Source organism: Pempheris klunzingeri, chromosome 6, assembly GCF_042242105.1.
Source record: "Pempheris klunzingeri isolate RE-2024b chromosome 6, fPemKlu1.hap1, whole genome shotgun sequence".
In the NCBI taxonomy this organism is placed as follows: Eukaryota; Metazoa; Chordata; class Actinopteri; order Acropomatiformes; family Pempheridae; genus Pempheris; species Pempheris klunzingeri.
The window spans coordinates 11295502-11312537 of record NC_092017.1 but is presented as its reverse complement, the minus strand read 5'-3'; the positions used below and the strand labels follow the sequence as shown (position 1 = coordinate 11312537).

The following is a 17036-nucleotide window of genomic DNA, read 5'->3' as shown; positions in this document are numbered from 1 at the left end:
ACAGTCACTGACCACTGAGACTGTTTATTCACACAGTATTGATACACAGGTAATAAATGCACATATTGCTTCACACTTTAGGCTTTATACTTTCACATATATTCACAATGTATTATTTGCAGCAGACATGCACACCTCAGTCTTTCTCACACTTGGAAATAATCAAGTGTGTTAGAACCAAAGAAGATCAAACTTGCTGACTGCTGCTGGTTAGTCTATGACTATGTTACAAGGTGGTGGTAAGTGACATTTCTAAATCTAAATATGTGTTAAATGTGATAAACATTTCTTGATGTCCTGCCAGACAGATTAAATGGTGTTCTCTACAATACAAACAAAATGTATTAACATCTGTATCTTTCGATTATTAAATTCAGTGTAATGAAAACTGTTGCTGTCATTTTTTCAGAAACCCGACAGTCGTTTCTTGACCCTTCACTCGTCTTCAGACACTCGTTCACAAATCATTCTTTAATTTTGGGTTTCATGATTATTTTGCTGCCAATCGGCTTTTTTCTTCTTCTTATTGCTCCAAGTTCTTCAGATCCCCACCACCACATGAAACTGTCCCATATGGAAATCTGGAGGAAACATCACAGACTGGTTCACAAATTATACAACCATGTGGATATGGAAAAAAGGAAAGTATATTTATAAATTCACATGCTTATCACTTCATGCATTAGATTTTACTTCATCTGGTTCTGATCCCAATGCTCATATGATCAAGTACAAGTTTTGCACACATGTTGGTAATGTACCTTTACCAGTGCCGAAGCCCAAAGAGGTAATTTCCAAATGTGCAGTAAAGTGATGGACTCATAAAATAACAAAGAAATGAGGGTGGAGCACGGTGTTGGGGCTCATCCCTGTACAGAGCCGGTTGTAAGCAGGTACTCGTACAGCAGCCAAACGAATGAATACGTCAGGCTCCTTATTCCCATATGTACTGGCAACAGGATATTCACTTAGACCTGAATAGTGCAGCTACCACATCCGGCAAATATTCTCACCAGTTGACACACAGTATGTTTAAATTGCACACTGAGACATAAACAAAGGCCTCCATTGATTTCATCAATCGTAACCTAAATCAGCCTAGCCTTTTAAATGAGGCTTGGGCCTGCAAGCGTTCCAGAGATAGACAGTACCTGATATATTGAACCATCCTGCACACTTGCAATGAAAGACCTTATCCCCGTCTCCTCAACAAAAGAATCCACAGCATCTAGAAAACAAAGTAATATGAAAGACACTGAAGGGTTGTTGTCTTCAACAGAGCAGTAAGAGTTTACACAGTTTTACACAGAAACTATCAGCTAGCGAGTGTGGTACTGAGAATAATAAGATAATACACATAAATAATCACAGCAAATAATGCAATAAAGTAGAAAGTACTGTTAGAAGCACAATACAGTATATCTCTCTCTCTCTCTCTCTCTTGATATGCTGCAATGATGCAGAAACAAACTCAATGAGCAGCTTATTTGCCTTTCTGACTCAAGGATTTTCATGTGAGGTGTGTTTCCTCCCCGTAGGCCATGTGACATGGTAACAGTACTCACCATGCAGTTCGTTGACGCTTGAGCTCACCAGCAGTACGACCAGTGCCAGCACTAAGCAGCGGTTCATAGTGAATCCCTTCCATGGATTTGGAACATCACTCAGATTTTCAATGGACAGGATCCGGTCGTAAGACACTGTGAAGAGATACAAACGAGTCAGATGCATGAAGAAGCAGCCATAGAGTTGATTTAGTGAGATTGGACTTATTTCTTACTTTTGATGTTTTCAGGTGTTGTAGCTGTGGCTCCCTAAATCCTGCTGATTGACGTTTAAGGTTAAATCCAAAGCTGTAAGATAAGATCAAAAATTCTGTTTTTTTCCTCTACATAAAACCTTTTACTTTACGTTTCTATAAGTTTTTAATGTCTGCCTGTACTGCTTCTTACACAGTCTTCAGACTGTATGTGTATGTCATAGACTAACATAAGACAGCTTAAAATAGGCACCTGCAGCCAGCTGAAAAAGACAAATGTGATTTAAAGGAGTTTAGTTTTATACAAATCTCTGCACAGAAAAAGAGAAACGTACCTGATTTGACCCTTTAGTTGCGTCTCTCCATTGAACTGAAGGTTAATACAGTTATGTTGATGGTGATTTCTGTTCTGCAGGCACCGGCAACAGAGTCAAACACACCCTGCACCATTCACCGAGTTCTCTGACTGACAGGCACAGATGGACGTTGTTGAAAAAAGGAAAATGACCGTCATGGTGTGTACTGATACTGTTGATATTTACCAGCAGTTGGGCTGTAGGTGAACAGGTGTTACAAGTAAAAAGTCTATATTCAATGGGATAAAATATTAAAATGCTGACTAATTCACTATTAATCCTGCCCTGTTGGAGAGGAGAAAAACAGAACTATTTTTTCCCACATATTACCAGCGTGTTTAGTGCCCATAGTGGAAAGTACATTTACTCATGCACTGTATTTTTTTTTTTACTGCTCCAAGTAATCAATTGCTTAATAAATGCCATTTAAGAGCTAAGACAAGTCCAGGATGACCTGAAACATAATGGTGAAAAAGATAATCATAATATAATATGTTATGATTCAGTGTGCTTATACATGGACTGGCCATAAGTTTAAAAGACAAAAGACAAAAAATTAGAGAAGGTGGACTCCACCAACTACAACAGTAAATTGAAGCTGCAAGCAGCGTTGGAGGGCCCTCGCACCTCCGTGCACGTCGGGGCGTGCGGCGGCTTCGTCCCGTTGCCGGACTCCGACCCTCCCACGCGGCTCAGAATTTTCATGTAGTTTGGACAGTGCGTGAAGGAGTTACACGTCACTTCCTGTTTCCCCTATGTGGCGCCGGAGAACAGCCACTAATCACGTCCTATATTCCAGTATATGAAGTGTTGACTACACTGAAAATGTTGTGCAAATCAAATGATCATTGCCATAGACGTGTTACTTCCTGTTGCCACCAGGTGGCGCAATGACTGTGGTCACTAATTGGCATCTAGGTGTCTTCAGGCCGGGACTCTTATTAAGCGTGACAAGTTTGAAACAGATTGGATAATGTACACTGAAGTTACAGCAATTTCCTGTTCCATGGCGAACAGCGTTGCCATGGTGACAGCGTCTGACAAAACGCCATCAGCTTCATAACTTTGTATCATCCATGTCTTGGGAATGTTTGGATCAAATTTGAGGTGGCTGTGATCAACCTGCTGAGAGAGAAACATCCGAGAATAAAACATGCACTTCCTCTTGCCACTAGGTGGCGCTATGACTATGGTTCAAAATTGGCATGTACATGTCTTCAGAGCCGGACAGTCATCAAACGGTATAAATTTGGTGAAGATAGGACCTTGTACAGTGGAGTTACAACACTTTTAATTCTGATGGCGTAGGAAAATGTATTATCGAAATTTGCCACGTCGTCACGGCAACAGCTTTTGATGGAGACTCACAGTTTTCACTGCAGACCAACATCAACGTCTTGAGTCTTTCCTGACCAAATTTGAAGTGGATCTGATCAACTGGCTGGTCTTGAGCCATCATAATGTAAAACATAGCACTTCCTGTCGCCACCAGGTGGCGCTATGACTGTGAGTGAATATTGACATGTAGACATGTTCAGGGCGGGACTCTCATCAAACATGTCAAGTTTGGTGCTGATTGGATCACGTACAGTCAAGTTATTAACAACTTCCTGTTTGACTGCCAATCATGGCGAGACACTGAACTTTGACAGCTCGTCACGCTCAAACCGTTCAAAATCTGTAGAGACTTTTAATAACTTTTCATCGTTGAGGCCTTCTCTACCAGCTGACCAAGTTTGAAGTCGATCGCTTGAACCCCCTCGGACTAGTTCGTTCATTTACGTCCACTGTAAATCGCCAAAAATGCGTGAAAAATCCAATATGGCCGACTTCCTGTTGGGTTGAGGTCATCGCTCCAAGAGACTTTTTTTGTTAGTCTTGAAGAGATACATGAACCCACCGAATTTCGGAAATGTACATAAAACGCAGTTCCGGGGCTGAGTTTGGGGGCGCTATAGAGCCATTTTGCCATGGCCATTTGCGAAACCAATGAAATATGTAATTTTTCACCACGACTGAATTTTCTGCAAACTTTCATGAGTTTTCGTGCATGTTTAGGCCCCCCAAAATGCAATTCATTGGGTAAAAGGAGAAGAAGAAGAAGAATCGCACCGCTTGGTGCTCGGGCCCTAAATAGTGCTTGGACACCAATTTATCAGTAGTGATAATAAGAGAATAAAGAATAATAAAAGCTATAGCAGTACACACAGGGGGCATTTTCCTTTTTGATACTTTAATTACATTTTGTTGTTGAATCATATAATTTCACATTGTCATTGTTTTTTCCCCTGTTGTGGCCCTTGATTGTGATGAAGTAGTCCGTGCTTATCATGCTCAGAGACAAACAGTGAGTCCGTGCTCGATAACTTTGATTGATTTTACTAATAATGTCGGAGTGAGACGTCACGGTGAACAGACCCTCCCCTGACAGCCTGTGTGCTCTGAGCCCAGCTTCAGGCAGAGAGCAGCGGACAGAGCGAGCAGCTGGTGTGGACGCTGGCCGGATGGTTAAATCTAACCTACAGACGATTTTGAATAGTCATTGTTTTGTTAGAGAAAAAGAGAGAAACTTATCCGAGATGCCTGTTATTGAGCAATCCAGTAATAAACCTGAAAGTGAAAGGTATGTCGTAGTCGTTGTGAATTGTTGTAAGCTAACGTAGCGAGTTAGCTTTAAGCTAAGTTTAAAAACCGCGGCCTAGCTAAGAGATGCGGTCTATTTCCTGGCGTGGCTAACACTATTCACCGTGTTTCTTGTTTACATAACAGCGCTAATTTTATCAGTTGACATTTCCGACACCTATTAACAATCTCATTTGGTCAGATACCTTTTCCGTAAACGTCTTTGCTAAGTGTCCCTACATTGCCGAGCTGTATCTCGATCGTATAACATTTACTAAACGTTGGCGTCAGCAAATAGACAAAATCAAAGTCAATCCTGCTGTTGTTATCCCTGCTCAGGCTAGCTAAGCTAACGCACAAGCTAATCAGTGAAACGCCACAGAAATTAGCTAAATGAGGCGATATGTAGCTAACGTTATGGTGACTACTTCTTCAGCGATATGTCATCTAGTTTTTTATTAATTAGAATTACCTTGTTTAAAGTGCTGAATAACTGTTTTGTTCAGACAGTGAGTGCGTTGCCTTTTACTGTCATACAGTTAGCAGCGTTAGCTCAGGGCTAGCGCCGAGGCTTCGTTATGTCACGGTTGTTTATGTATTTTCTGCTTTGCTGCAATTAGAAATAATTACACCAACGTATTTAATTATATTTCACATTTAATTTCACCTCGCTGTTAGACTACATTGGACGTTAAAATATCCACATATAGTTATGTACAGTTAGCTTGTTGCTAACCAACGTAGTTGAAATGACGACTGAATTGATCATTTGTGGCTTCACGTCTTGTTTTTTTTTTCTATTTCGCCATCAGGCATCATGTAACTTGTCGGGATGAATAAGATGTACCATTTTGATTTACAGGACAATCAGTCAAGATAGTGATGCGTTTTAAATAACCTTTGATGCGTGCTTTAATCTACCTCAGTGTTATATTAACCATTGTGGGGGCGGCTTGCTTGCTGGTTAATTTCCAGTTAAATGTGGTGATTTACTGAAAATTAGAAAACGGTGAGGCTTGACGCCTGGAAATGTGGATCACAATTTTACAAGCGATAAGCAATTTGCCCCGGGATTTTATTTTTTATTACCTCAGTCGTGTCCCGACAAGATTGTGGTGGAGGCTGTTTGCCCAGCTCTACAGTGTTGTGAAGGACTCGTAGGAAATTTCCACTGCACTGCGAAGGGGGGTGGCATGGGGCATGCTGAGTCCGATGATGACACATTGTACACAGCAGCTACTCCTTGTTCAATACATGTATTATTGTTGTCAGACCTCTCTGTTTACCCTGGCGATTTTGGGCATTTATAGCTACATGCACGCTGTTATGCAACATGACAAAGATGGTTTTTATTATGTAAAGTAATCCATCTGAAGCACCTACACTTTTCGCCAATAATACTTACATTATCATATCCTTCCAAAGACGAGCTGACCTTTAGGTGATATATATATACACATACATAAACATACATACATATATATATATATATATATATATATATATATATATATATATATATATGGCAAAGGTACTCTTACGCAAGCAGAAGCCTGAGAGATCATGGCTCATGTGACGAAGGCGTGAATGTGCGTTGCTGGCCGTCATAGACATGGGGATTTCAAAGAATGCTGTCACTGAATGGAGAAGGTGATTGAAAGCCCCGTGCTTTGTCTTAGTTTTAGTGTAGAGAAAGCATTGAAGGTTTTGTGTAAAGATGGTAATTAGCTGTTTTACATAATCTCATAATGGGATTTAAAAAGGACCTGTGCTAGTTTGCAATCTCCAGTGACTTGCAAGATCAGGCAATGAGCTTAGTATTACAAACTGACTTGGTTAGCCTGAGCTGTGGGAGTGACAATGGTTTTCATTTGGTTTTCACACATCTGCTCCACATATAGCACAGCAGTGGCATTTACGTAAGAGAGCATCTGTGAGTGTCGGAGAGCACTTGTGCATCGCTGTGGCAGCGCTGCTGCTGCTAATGGGTTGTGTTCCCGATAGGAGCTCTGAGAATAGGCTTACTCTAACCACTGTGAATGTATGCAGCCGGGATAAAGTATCTATCTATCTATCTATCTATCTATCTATCTATCTGTAAGCAAGCCAAGCTAATTCTATAGGGCGCCATGACTGGCCTTTGAATTGAAATGTCTGGTTTCACTTGCTAACCTGGTGTTTGTTCCTATCAGTTGTAAACTGAAGTGACGCGGTTAGTGTGGCATTAAAGTAGGCTAATGGTTAGACAAACTGAGCCTATTCATGTGGCAGCCTTCCCTTAAGAATCATGTGACAAGCTTAAAGTTATCCCACAGAACCCAAGGCAGACAGATCTGTTGTTCTTAAGTTACATGTCACTCCTCCTGTACAAACAAGTAAGTGAGGATCACGTCTCTGCTTAACATGAGGACAGTTACTGATTGAACGGTCACTCACTTAGTAACTGTTTTACTGTAATTTCAGAGATGAATCACCCAACAGTGTAATATATGAAAAGCCTATGGTGGCAAGTTGGTTTGTTTTTAGTATCAGAACCTCCAGTGAATACTCGACTCATAATGGCTCCATCTGTGTGCCTGTTTGTTTCACCTTCCAGTATCTCCAATCCCAGGAGGTGCTCCCGCTGTTGCAGTAACCCGTGTCCGGGGCCTCTGTGGTGCTCCTGATGCCCCTCTCCCACCCCTGAAGATCCCAGGTGGGCGAGGGAATGACCAGCGGGATCGCAATCTTTCAGCTAAGCTATTCTATTCGGTAAGTTAAACCACTTTTTACATCAGTTTGTCTCATCTGAAGCCATTTTTTCATATTAACTCCAGACAGTGTTCACATAATCTAGTTAAATATTGTCAGATAGTTGCTCTTTCACACAGTACCACACAACAGGAGATTGCCTGTGTTAGATGTGTTTCCACCTACTGGAAATGCTCCGTCTGGTTTGGGCGAGGGTTGGAGCCAGGGTAGAGTGTGTATGATGCAGGACATGACACAATTGCATTGCATTAATATCAACACTACATGTATTTAGACATATCTGCAATATCAGTGAACGAGAGGAGACCAATGTACAGGCAAGCAGAAAAAAACGAAATAAACGGCTACACTCTATTACACAGAATATTTGTAGTCTCCCAGCTTTGCACCAGTCTCTTAATAGAAACCTCATGAACACTCCCACTCAGTTGTTGCGAGTTCCCTTGACAATGATCTGCTCTATTGTCACATGGGCTCAGTCCGACCTTACAAAGACTTTTCTCTAAGGAGCTGGAATGGTACCGTCCGTTAAGTGTCCAGTCCAGCTGATCTGGACATTTAATACTGATAACGATACCAGAGCTGTTTTTTCTTGAATACTGTTAGCGGTTATCATTGTTGTTGTAGATATGATGTGTACCTTTACATGAGACTGTAGTAAACCAAACAGCATTTCTTTTTAAAAGTGCAAAAAATTTTGCGAGTGGTCACAGTACACGTCACATGACCGTGTGGTCGTAACCACTGCTGGTTTGATTTAAGCCGGCGATTGTTGTTGCATGTCATACCCCTCTCTCTGCATCTACCTTCACTACCCCCTTTCACTCTGCCTTTTCAAAACGGGAACCGTTAATTCACCTCTTCGTCTGTGTGAAGTGTACTTAAACACATGAGAGGGGGCCGTGGTCATTGTTTTTCCACCTGTGAGCCAGCAGCAGAGGTAGTAACAGGGTTGTGTAGACGCCTGTATAGAGAGTGAGGTGGCACGCCACTAGACACTGACGCTGTTGTGTAATACGTAACACCTCTTTTGCTTCCATTTAGCCAGAATGCTATCCAAAATCACACAATGGGGCACCCATTTGCCACTGTTGTTTTGATTAGTGTAAACAATCATAGCTGCCTTAATGGCGAGTTGTCTTTATGGCGATATTGCTTGACCTCTGTAATAAGGGATACTGTCTTTATACGCTAAAGGCAAAAAATATACAAAAATGCATTAAAGTTAAATGTGTAAAGCTCAATGTAAAAATTGCAGGCAGGTAACCATGGGGATGCAGTCCAAAGCGGGTGGTAAACATCATCAAAGGCTAAATATGAATAATTAAAATGGCATGACTCAATATTTATAATTCATAAGAAAACATCAGAATATGGAAATAAAGCATCAGTGCGGTAGCAGATGAGTGAAGTAGGTCAGCATTGGCACCCATTGGCAGGAGGGTATGCAGTGGGGACATATATTGGGTGAACAGCCCTGAGAGGCAAGCTTATCGATTGGGAGAGACAAACACAAAGGAGGTTGTCACAGTTTGACCTCAACCAAACTAATGCTGTCATTGTTCTGTTGTGATGTTCTGCTGCTGCTGATAATCGCATGGTATCTCTTTGTGATATTTGATTGTGACTGTAAGATGCATAACTTCCATCGTACTGTTGGTCAGAGTGACAAATCAGCTGGTCAAACCACAAGTTTGATTACGACCAGACTTTATGTGTGCTTGACCTAAAACTCATCCTCTCAGTCAGAGGCACACAAACTACTGTATGTCCACGTTGCTGAACCTGATACACTTGGTTTTTATCTTTATTGCTTCACACGTTCAGGCATTTGGCACAGCTGCTGTTGTTTGTCACCCAAGTCCCAACACTTGCCTCAGACAGCACTGAATTGTTTTTAAATTGTCGTCATACTTTCCTATTCAATAATGAGTGAATTTGAATAGTCACAAAAAAAAAATCTGAACTGAATGTGTTCCTCCTGTGTCACACTTTGCCTCTCTGTCCTGTAGGATACTCAGTTGCTGGTTCTTGAGGAGCCTCCCCCTGCCAACAGCAGAGTGCGCTTCCTGCTCTTTGAGCCCCGTCGCTCTGAAGGCAAACACTGTGTCTGGAGGGCGGCGCTGAAAGGAGGGAACCTTTATGTTGAAATCCCCCCTGGAGCTTTGCCTGAGGGCAGCAAAGACAGGTCAGTGATTCAACGAAAAAGGTTTTGTTCAAACATTTTCACTATATTTTCACGATTGACATTAAACAAAAGGCAACATATTGATCAACTGCAAATAAAATTAATGATTTGTTAAATGCCAAAGTGAAAAGAGACACTCGGGTTCTTTAAATTTGTACAGAAAGTGAGCCTGAGCTAAATGTAAGTGTTTGAGCTAAGTGGCTCAAGATAAGTTAGAAGCCTCAAACTCTTGGGTCACATTTTAACATCTGATTTTATGCTGTAGGATTGCTCAGAAATATACTAACTAGAGGCCAAAACATCAGTTTACTTAGGTATTGCAATTTTTTTGACAGTTCCATAATCGTTTTTAATGCCTGAACTGATATTTTAGCCTATGCTGAGGTGGAAAGAAGTTATTGCTGTTATTGTTGACATCTATGAGTAGCGTCATATCCAACAAAGCCAAGGTGCAAAAGCAGACCGTAGCTGACGCTCATCAGGGATACGACTCTCACACTTTAAATCCTTAAAAGTATGTGGATGTGACACACAAACGCTGCCCTCCCTCTCTGCACTCACAGCAGAGACATAATGTGGACAAATCTGTCCCAGCTCATGGTAGCAGGACGAAGCTAATGCTAATGAGGGACCTCAGGGCGAGTTTCTTTCTTTCCCTTTATTCTTTTTCCCCTTTATTTCTCTCCCTTCAGCCACAGCTGTGCTTCACTGGGTATTTTCATGTTTACCGTTCTTAATGATGTTGTTGACCACTCAACATACAACGCTAGCGTGATGAGCAGGGGCAGTTAATGTAGCGGGTTGAGTTTACTTCAAAAGATTATATTTTTTACAGTACTGATACAGTAGTGATGCTGCTGAAATTAAAGTCACAGACTGACATGATGTTCATTGTTTGAGTTGCTCATTGAACACAGCTGAAAGTTTGTACATTTTGCCAGTTACAGTTGAGTAATTTTAGGTGCATCTGTATGCCTCATTTTTCCCATGGTCCTGTGTTCAAGAAGTTAACAAAAATCACAATAAATTATGGTATTATAGAGAAAAACATACGAGTTGCCATCCACTTCAAATCAAGAGAAAGGCATATGGTCCCAGTCTGAGTACTTGGACCTTATTTACTTCTGAAATTCATTAACACCCCTCCAAAGACACATTAACACTTGTTTACTTTGTTTCGTTACAGTTTTGCCCTTCTGCTGGAATTTGCGGAAGAGCAGCTGCAGGTTGATCACGTCTTCATCTGTTTTCACAAGAACCGTGACGACAGAGGTGAGACTGGGTTTCTTTCACTGTTCGTGCTTAATATAAGAACTCTGGCAAAGTATCGGCAATTCACTTTTAAACCTTGTCAATAGATGAGTCTTGTGGAAAAATACCGAAACTTCGTAGCCACTGTAAAAAAAGAAAAATGTCTGATTTTAAGGGTTTTCTGTCATTGACATTTTACATTAAAGATGATTGTTTTTTATTTGCGAATTAAGGTAGGATAATCAGTATTGAATTGTACAACCATTTTTCTAATACAGGTCTTTTTCTTTGGAATTACTGATGTGTTGAGCTTCAAAAGCAAAACCTGAACCAAAACTTAACTTTGGCAGCCGGTGTAGGACAGATGATACAGTCACTGCTTTAGTTTCATACAGTGTGTTACACCCGACTGTGTGACTGTGAGCGTTTTCAGTCCCCCGTCTGCAGTCAGGCGTAACACGCTGTATGAAGTAACACTAGAGTCAGAAGTCAACTACTAAAAGACCTACTCATAGCTGCCTTTCAGGAATCAGCTGAAAATAGATAGTTTCCCACACCAGACCTTAAATGTGGCTGATGAACTTGGCAGATAAGATGCTGGTATCTGCGTACTCTGTTGCTATTAGCTACTGTCAGACATGAAGGTATTTACAATACTTAGATAAATTAACAAATTGGAGGTGTTTCAGATTGTTTTCTCAATTTTTGACTCTCAAAGTAATTGTGTTTTTATACTTATTTGTCAACATACTTAAATCTGTAGTGTACTGTATACTGTGCATGCACTAGTACTTAGTTGCTCACACAGTACCACACAACAGGAGACCGACCAGCTTTGACCGACCTACGCTTTGGAAGGTGTAGTTTCTGTGTCGAGATCACAAAATCAGTCTTGGACATTTTGACATATGTGCACATCTTGTCTCTCCTCAGCATCCCTGCTGCGTACATTCAGTTTCCTGGGCTTTGAGATTGTGAGACCGGGTCATCCCCTCGTCCCCACCCGCCCCGACGCTTTCTTCATGGCTTACAGCATCGAGCGAGACTCCTCTGATGATGATTAAATGACGCTGAGCAGTTGCAAATGTTTGTTGTTATTTTCAATCCGTACCCCCACATCTTCATAATTTTTTCAGAAATGAATATATTATCCCAGCTAAGTATGGTGGAGGTTCCCTTGTGTTTGTTTTACCTTTACCTACCACGTGCTGTGTTTCAGTGATATTTGCACTAGGGTAAGATGTTAATATATCAGGAATGTAAAGCAAACGCCCACATTATATCCGGGCAATGTGTCCTCACCACTGTATTACTTTCCATGATGTGTAGTGCTGACTTCCTGTTCACCCTCCCCGACGATCATCTCTACAGCGTAATATTTATGATCAATTTAAATTCATCTTACTCATGTAAGTAGTCGTGTTTTCATAGTAATTACCATTTGATTCTCCTGTTTATATAGATTTTTTTTTTTTTTAATGTGTGCATGATTTTCATTTGTTGCTTTGATTCACTTGATAGAAATCTGCATGTTGTAACTACTAAATAAAAGTGCTCACCTTAGCGGGTGGAATCTGTGGTCGTCTGAAGTTTTACAGACATTGGGGTCACCGCATGCTTCAGTAGAACTAGGCCATTCGATGTGTTGCAAGAGTGGTCTGCTGTCAGGATGTTGCACTCATTTGTTCAGAAAAGGTGGAGGTGGGTTGAGAGGAGTTCAAACCTGGCAGTACTTTCACACCTTCGTACACCTGTCAGTACGCTGTGGAGAGTGGGGCTCGCTGTTTAACATTTGTTCCTAGATGTTAAATGGTCTGACGAGCACTTGTTTTGACGCAGACAGAGACCTTTGGTGGCTCACTATGGTGCTCATCTTCATGAGTTAATATAATGAAGTACATGAGAACAAGCGATTTATTTGAATGATGGGGGACTTACAGCCCCTGAAAATGTGGTTTTAAAGTATGTATAACTATTTGTGAAAAGTAAGCAACAACCAGTTAGGTATTATTTTTATATTAAGAGTTTGCACACTTCAAACCAGTGTGAGGAACACAGACAGACAGACACAATATGTGAAATGCATTTTTTGCTTTATTGTGATGAGACAGTGAAAGATGGGAAATATGGAGGAGAGAGAAGGAATGATATGCAGCAAAGGGCCAGATACAGAAGCAAATGTTCAGTCATTCAAAGTGCATTTTAGCAAATCATCTGCTATTACATGAGTAGTATGTGAACATCCTGATTGTTAAAAGCAAGGGTTAAAATGGCGCACACATTCTTAGTGTATTTTTGATCAGTGGACATGATTCAGACTGACGGTACACTGTGATATTGTGTTGGACTAAAACAACCCATCAAAGGAACAATTTCACTTCCAAGATGGGCTCTGACTGTTCACATATTTACTAAGAGTAAATACAGTCAGACAGTCAGATTGAGCCATAGCTGACTCGTCATGCTCACAACTGACCCAGGGTCTGTAAATGACAGGTATTGCAGACACATACAGTCGTCCCAGTCCAGGGCGGACTGATCCTGGACCAGCCCTCTCTCTGCCAGCTTCATCACCAGCAGGGCTCTCTTGATTGTCAGCCAGTTGTGTACCGTGGCGGTCGAAGCTCCTCTGTGGTTGAAGAGTGGGACACGTGGCCCCCAGAGGAGCACCTGAAGCAACACCACCATGTCCGCCATCTGCAGGCAGCTGCTGTCACTCTGGAGCAGAGAGGCCAGATAGAGGAGCCCCCTTCGGTAGGAGGATTTGGACAGAGCTGGAACTGAGCCCAGAGGTGCCCGGCTCTCTTGTGAGCCGAGGCAGTATTGAATCAGGGCCCCAGTCTGGGCTTTGATGTAGGTGAGGGGCTGAGGTACAGAGAGAGCAAATGATAGCGGGGTTATCACCACACGAGGGGAGCCATGTGCCCTCCATAACATCTGGATCTTTCCTTTTTTCTCCGTCTTTTCCCACTCAACTTCTTCTTGCAGTCTGCTGGTCTTGAATCCTCTCCTCATTTCAGAGGCCTCCCACTCTTGCTCATTTTCTCCCTTTTTCTCCTCTCTGTTGGGCCACACTAAGAAGATCTCCCGAGGTCTGAGCTCAGCTGCAGAGGCACTGATGCTGTACAGATGTTGTGAGCCCATTAAAATCTGCAGCATCAGAACACATACCTGTCTGTCATAATCCAAACAGTCTGTGCTCTGCAGTGAACTGCTATCCTGAACAAAGTCCTCTAGGGTGGCGTGTGGCAGGTCTCTCTCCACGCTCACTGAGTGGCCTCTCTGGAGGAAAGACTCCACTGAGAGCTGGTTAACGCTTAAACCATCTGTGGTGCGCTCAGCGCTGGCTCCACCTGGTGGTTTAGCAGCAGTGCAGTCTGACTTAAAAGGAAGAGAGGGCTCGTGACTTTGTGATATGCTGGAGTCACTCCTCGGGGTGCTGCTTTGCTGGAATCGAGCAACAACATCTTGCACATTGACATGCAGTGGCTGGTGTTGGGTGTGAACCTCATCAGTCTGTTTGTGTACCTGCACAGAAAGACAAGAAAACAGACACACTCACAAAAGTACAGTCGTAACCAGGAAACTATTGCAGTGCATCAGTTTTTAGTGTTAAATACAAAAACCACCATCTTTTCTGGCCTTCCTGTTGTAGTTATGACACCTGATGGCTGTTTAGAGGAAGTGTTTCTGGTACCGCAAGTCTGTGTCACAGTTACCAATGTTGATAAAGATCATGTCTGCATTACTGGTTGCCGTGTGTGCATGCCTATTTGTTTTTCACACAGTTTCAAGAGCAATGTGACTGCAGCTGAATGAACATTTTTACACAGTGTTTTACCATACATAACACGCTGTGAACTAGATGGAGTGATTAAAAGAGCTGTAACATTACCCTCAAGCCAAGCAGCCTCCCTGGGAGCTTGGGGCTGCGCAGGCTGTAGTAAACAGCGTCTCCGACCTGCTTTGGCTCGCTGTCCTCACACAGCAGGAAGTCCTGAGGCTGGTATGAGCCGACGTCCCTCTCTGTGGCCTCCAACTGCAGCAGGGTTCCAGCCTCCACGCTCTGCGCCATGCTTCTCAGAAAGAGAAGATGGCGATGCTGGATCCCCTGACAAACAACCCTCTGGTCGTCCAAGCTGCTGAACAGGTAGGGCAGATGTTCGTCTGGGGTGTCAAAAGACAGCTGGGAGAAGGACAGTGAGGGGACAGGACTCCCTCTGACTGGTTTCACCTCTTCTGGCTCCTCCTGGAAACAGGTGTCGGGTATGGCTGCCAGCATGTACAGGGGGTTGTCAAAGTTGTGAGGGTGTCTTTGCAGTGCAGACAGGGGAGACAGGGGGGGCAGGGGGGAGAGTGGGGAGAGTGGAGGTGCGTTGGTGCCAGGGAGTGAGAGGGTGCGAGCTAACCTCTTCTTTGGAACAGGCGGCGGGGTGCCATCAGAGAAAAATCTCACTTGGTGTCGGGAGGGATCTGAGCAACACAGCGAGAGGGATTTAGGTCAGACTTGAGCAGTGAGCAAGAACAATGAAGGTGCAACAGTTTGGACACACCATCTCTGGAATCACAAAGGGGAGTCTGCATCCACAGAGGCAGAAAGGCTATTCTCCAAGTCACTGAAACGCGTCTGAATATCTCATGCATGTTATTGAAAGTAAAAGTTTCACCTGGCTACTTCCTCTCTTTCAGTTCTCATGGGAAAGACGAACTGAGAGTTCACTCCACAGTATGTTACGTCTTTCCCCTGCACAGTGAGCTCCATACACAAGCTGTAGATTTGTTTTTACAATTGCATTTCGTATATGTGTCTCCTTCGCCTCACCTGAACTCATCTCATCATTTTGTAAACCTACCGTAGCGCTGGTGTATGGGGCACTGGGCTGCATGACAATCAGTGGGCTCGGGAAAGACGTCGTTGCATACATAGTTTTGATGCTGGAACCCAACAGGGCTGAGCATAACACAGTCGGAGTCCACACTGGAGCGTCTGAAGGGATGAAGGAATCACAAAAACCTTTACCCTTCTACCATGAATATATCTTCAGTGCATAAACAGACATCAACGATTCTCCAGTGGAAAGTTTGTGCCTGCAAACAGTATCTCTGAAAGTTGGGGGAAATAAAGATCTCTAGTGTGTTTTCTGGTACATGACATTTTCAAATACAGGATATTAACATGAAATATCTGTGAAATCCACTTACTTACATTCAGTTTTATGTGATCATGATATCAAGACAATATATAAAATAATCATAAACCTTTAAAAATATCTATAAGAGGCAGTCAAAATATTTAGTTTGTCTGTCTTACCTGTGCTGTTTGACAGGCAGCGCCGGCGGCTGTTCCTCCGCTCTGCTGCCTGGTCCAGACGCCATGAGGAATCTACAAAGTGACAACACCTAACCTGCTCCTCCACCTCTCTCATGCTGCTGTCGCTCAATGCAGCGTATGAGAAGCTTACAGGTGGCTAACTCAGTGCCTCTCCGAAGGACTTCCTTTCCATATCAGTTACTCTTTCTGTCACTTTTTCTCTGCCTTTTCCTCGCTCATCTGTGTGTCTGCTCTTGTTATCTTTTGAGCTGATCGGTTTCAGTGTGAGCTTGAGGTTGGTACCGGAAAAGTAGTGCCTGCATTGAGGGCAAAACTGTTCTCTGAAACCAGTAACCACAACGTGACAGAATGGGGAAGAGCAGCTGTGGCAAAGCCCCTGAATTTTGCACTCTTGTCTCTTTGCTCAGTTGCAGTAGATCTACATTCGCCATGTGAAGCCTCAGCATGAACTTGTCTCTTCTGGATGATGCAGTTTGAGCTCATACACATGCAATGCCCTTTTCAGAGCTTGGTGCCAGCATGTAGGAGCTTTGGCTTTTACTGATGCTAAAATAAAATTTGACTTACCATGTCCGTATCTTGCACAACTGGGACATTTTGCACAAATATCTAGAGTTGGACAACTTCATTAAGTGCATATAGATTCTGTATGTCCTATGAAAGATGACATGGAAGGAACACAATGAAAAATATAAAAGCCATCTACTTGTGTGGGAAGCTGTGCTGTGGACTTTAAGTTAGTAACTTGGTTTGTAACAATGATACTTTTCATTGATC

At 42.6% G+C, this 17036-nt stretch overlaps 2 protein-coding genes and 1 long non-coding RNA gene across 3 annotated transcripts; 1 reads left to right on the top strand and 2 right to left on the bottom strand.

Annotated features, from left to right (window-relative positions):
- Positions 1-71: 71 nt before the first annotated feature.
- LOC139203256 (uncharacterized) lies at positions 72-5990 on the bottom strand. Its single transcript, XR_011584378.1, has 7 exons — positions 5827-5990; positions 2095-2225; positions 1781-1853; positions 1566-1700; positions 1152-1228; positions 179-581; positions 72-135 (listed from the first exon to the last, which is right to left on the bottom strand). It is a non-coding gene; the product is annotated as an uncharacterized lncRNA (long non-coding RNA).
- Positions 4552-12505, top strand: oaz1a (ornithine decarboxylase antizyme 1a). The gene is given in 6 exon segments (XM_070832946.1): positions 4552-4738; positions 7334-7400; positions 7402-7488; positions 9501-9676; positions 10863-10948; positions 11861-12505. Coding segments are annotated over 6 exon segments (666 nt in total). The 5' UTR covers positions 4552-4619; the 3' UTR covers positions 11992-12505.
- A 498-nt stretch (positions 12506-13003) lies between these two features.
- Positions 13004-16452, bottom strand: LOC139202940 (inactive tyrosine-protein kinase PEAK1-like). Its single transcript, XM_070832552.1, has 4 exons — positions 16239-16452; positions 15781-15914; positions 14823-15400; positions 13004-14455 (listed from the first exon to the last, which is right to left on the bottom strand). Exons 1-4 carry the CDS (start codon positions 16301-16303, stop codon positions 13355-13357), a joined length of 1878 nt encoding a protein of 625 aa, XP_070688653.1. The 5' UTR covers positions 16304-16452; the 3' UTR covers positions 13004-13354.
- Positions 16453-17036: the final 584 nt, after the last annotated feature.

Coding starts and splice junctions, on each gene's coding strand:
- LOC139202940 (XM_070832552.1), bottom strand. CDS start 16,303: ATGGCGTCTGGACCAGGCAGCAGAGCGGAGGAACAGCCGCCGGCGCTG. Junction 15,401..15,780: donor CCCCATACACCAGCGCTACG/GTAGGTTTACAA, acceptor TGTGTTGCTCAG/ATCCCTCCCGACACCAAGTG. Junction 14,456..14,822: donor GGAGGCTGCTTGGCTTGAGG/GTAATGTTACAG, acceptor CTTTCTGTGCAG/GTACACAAACAGACTGATGA.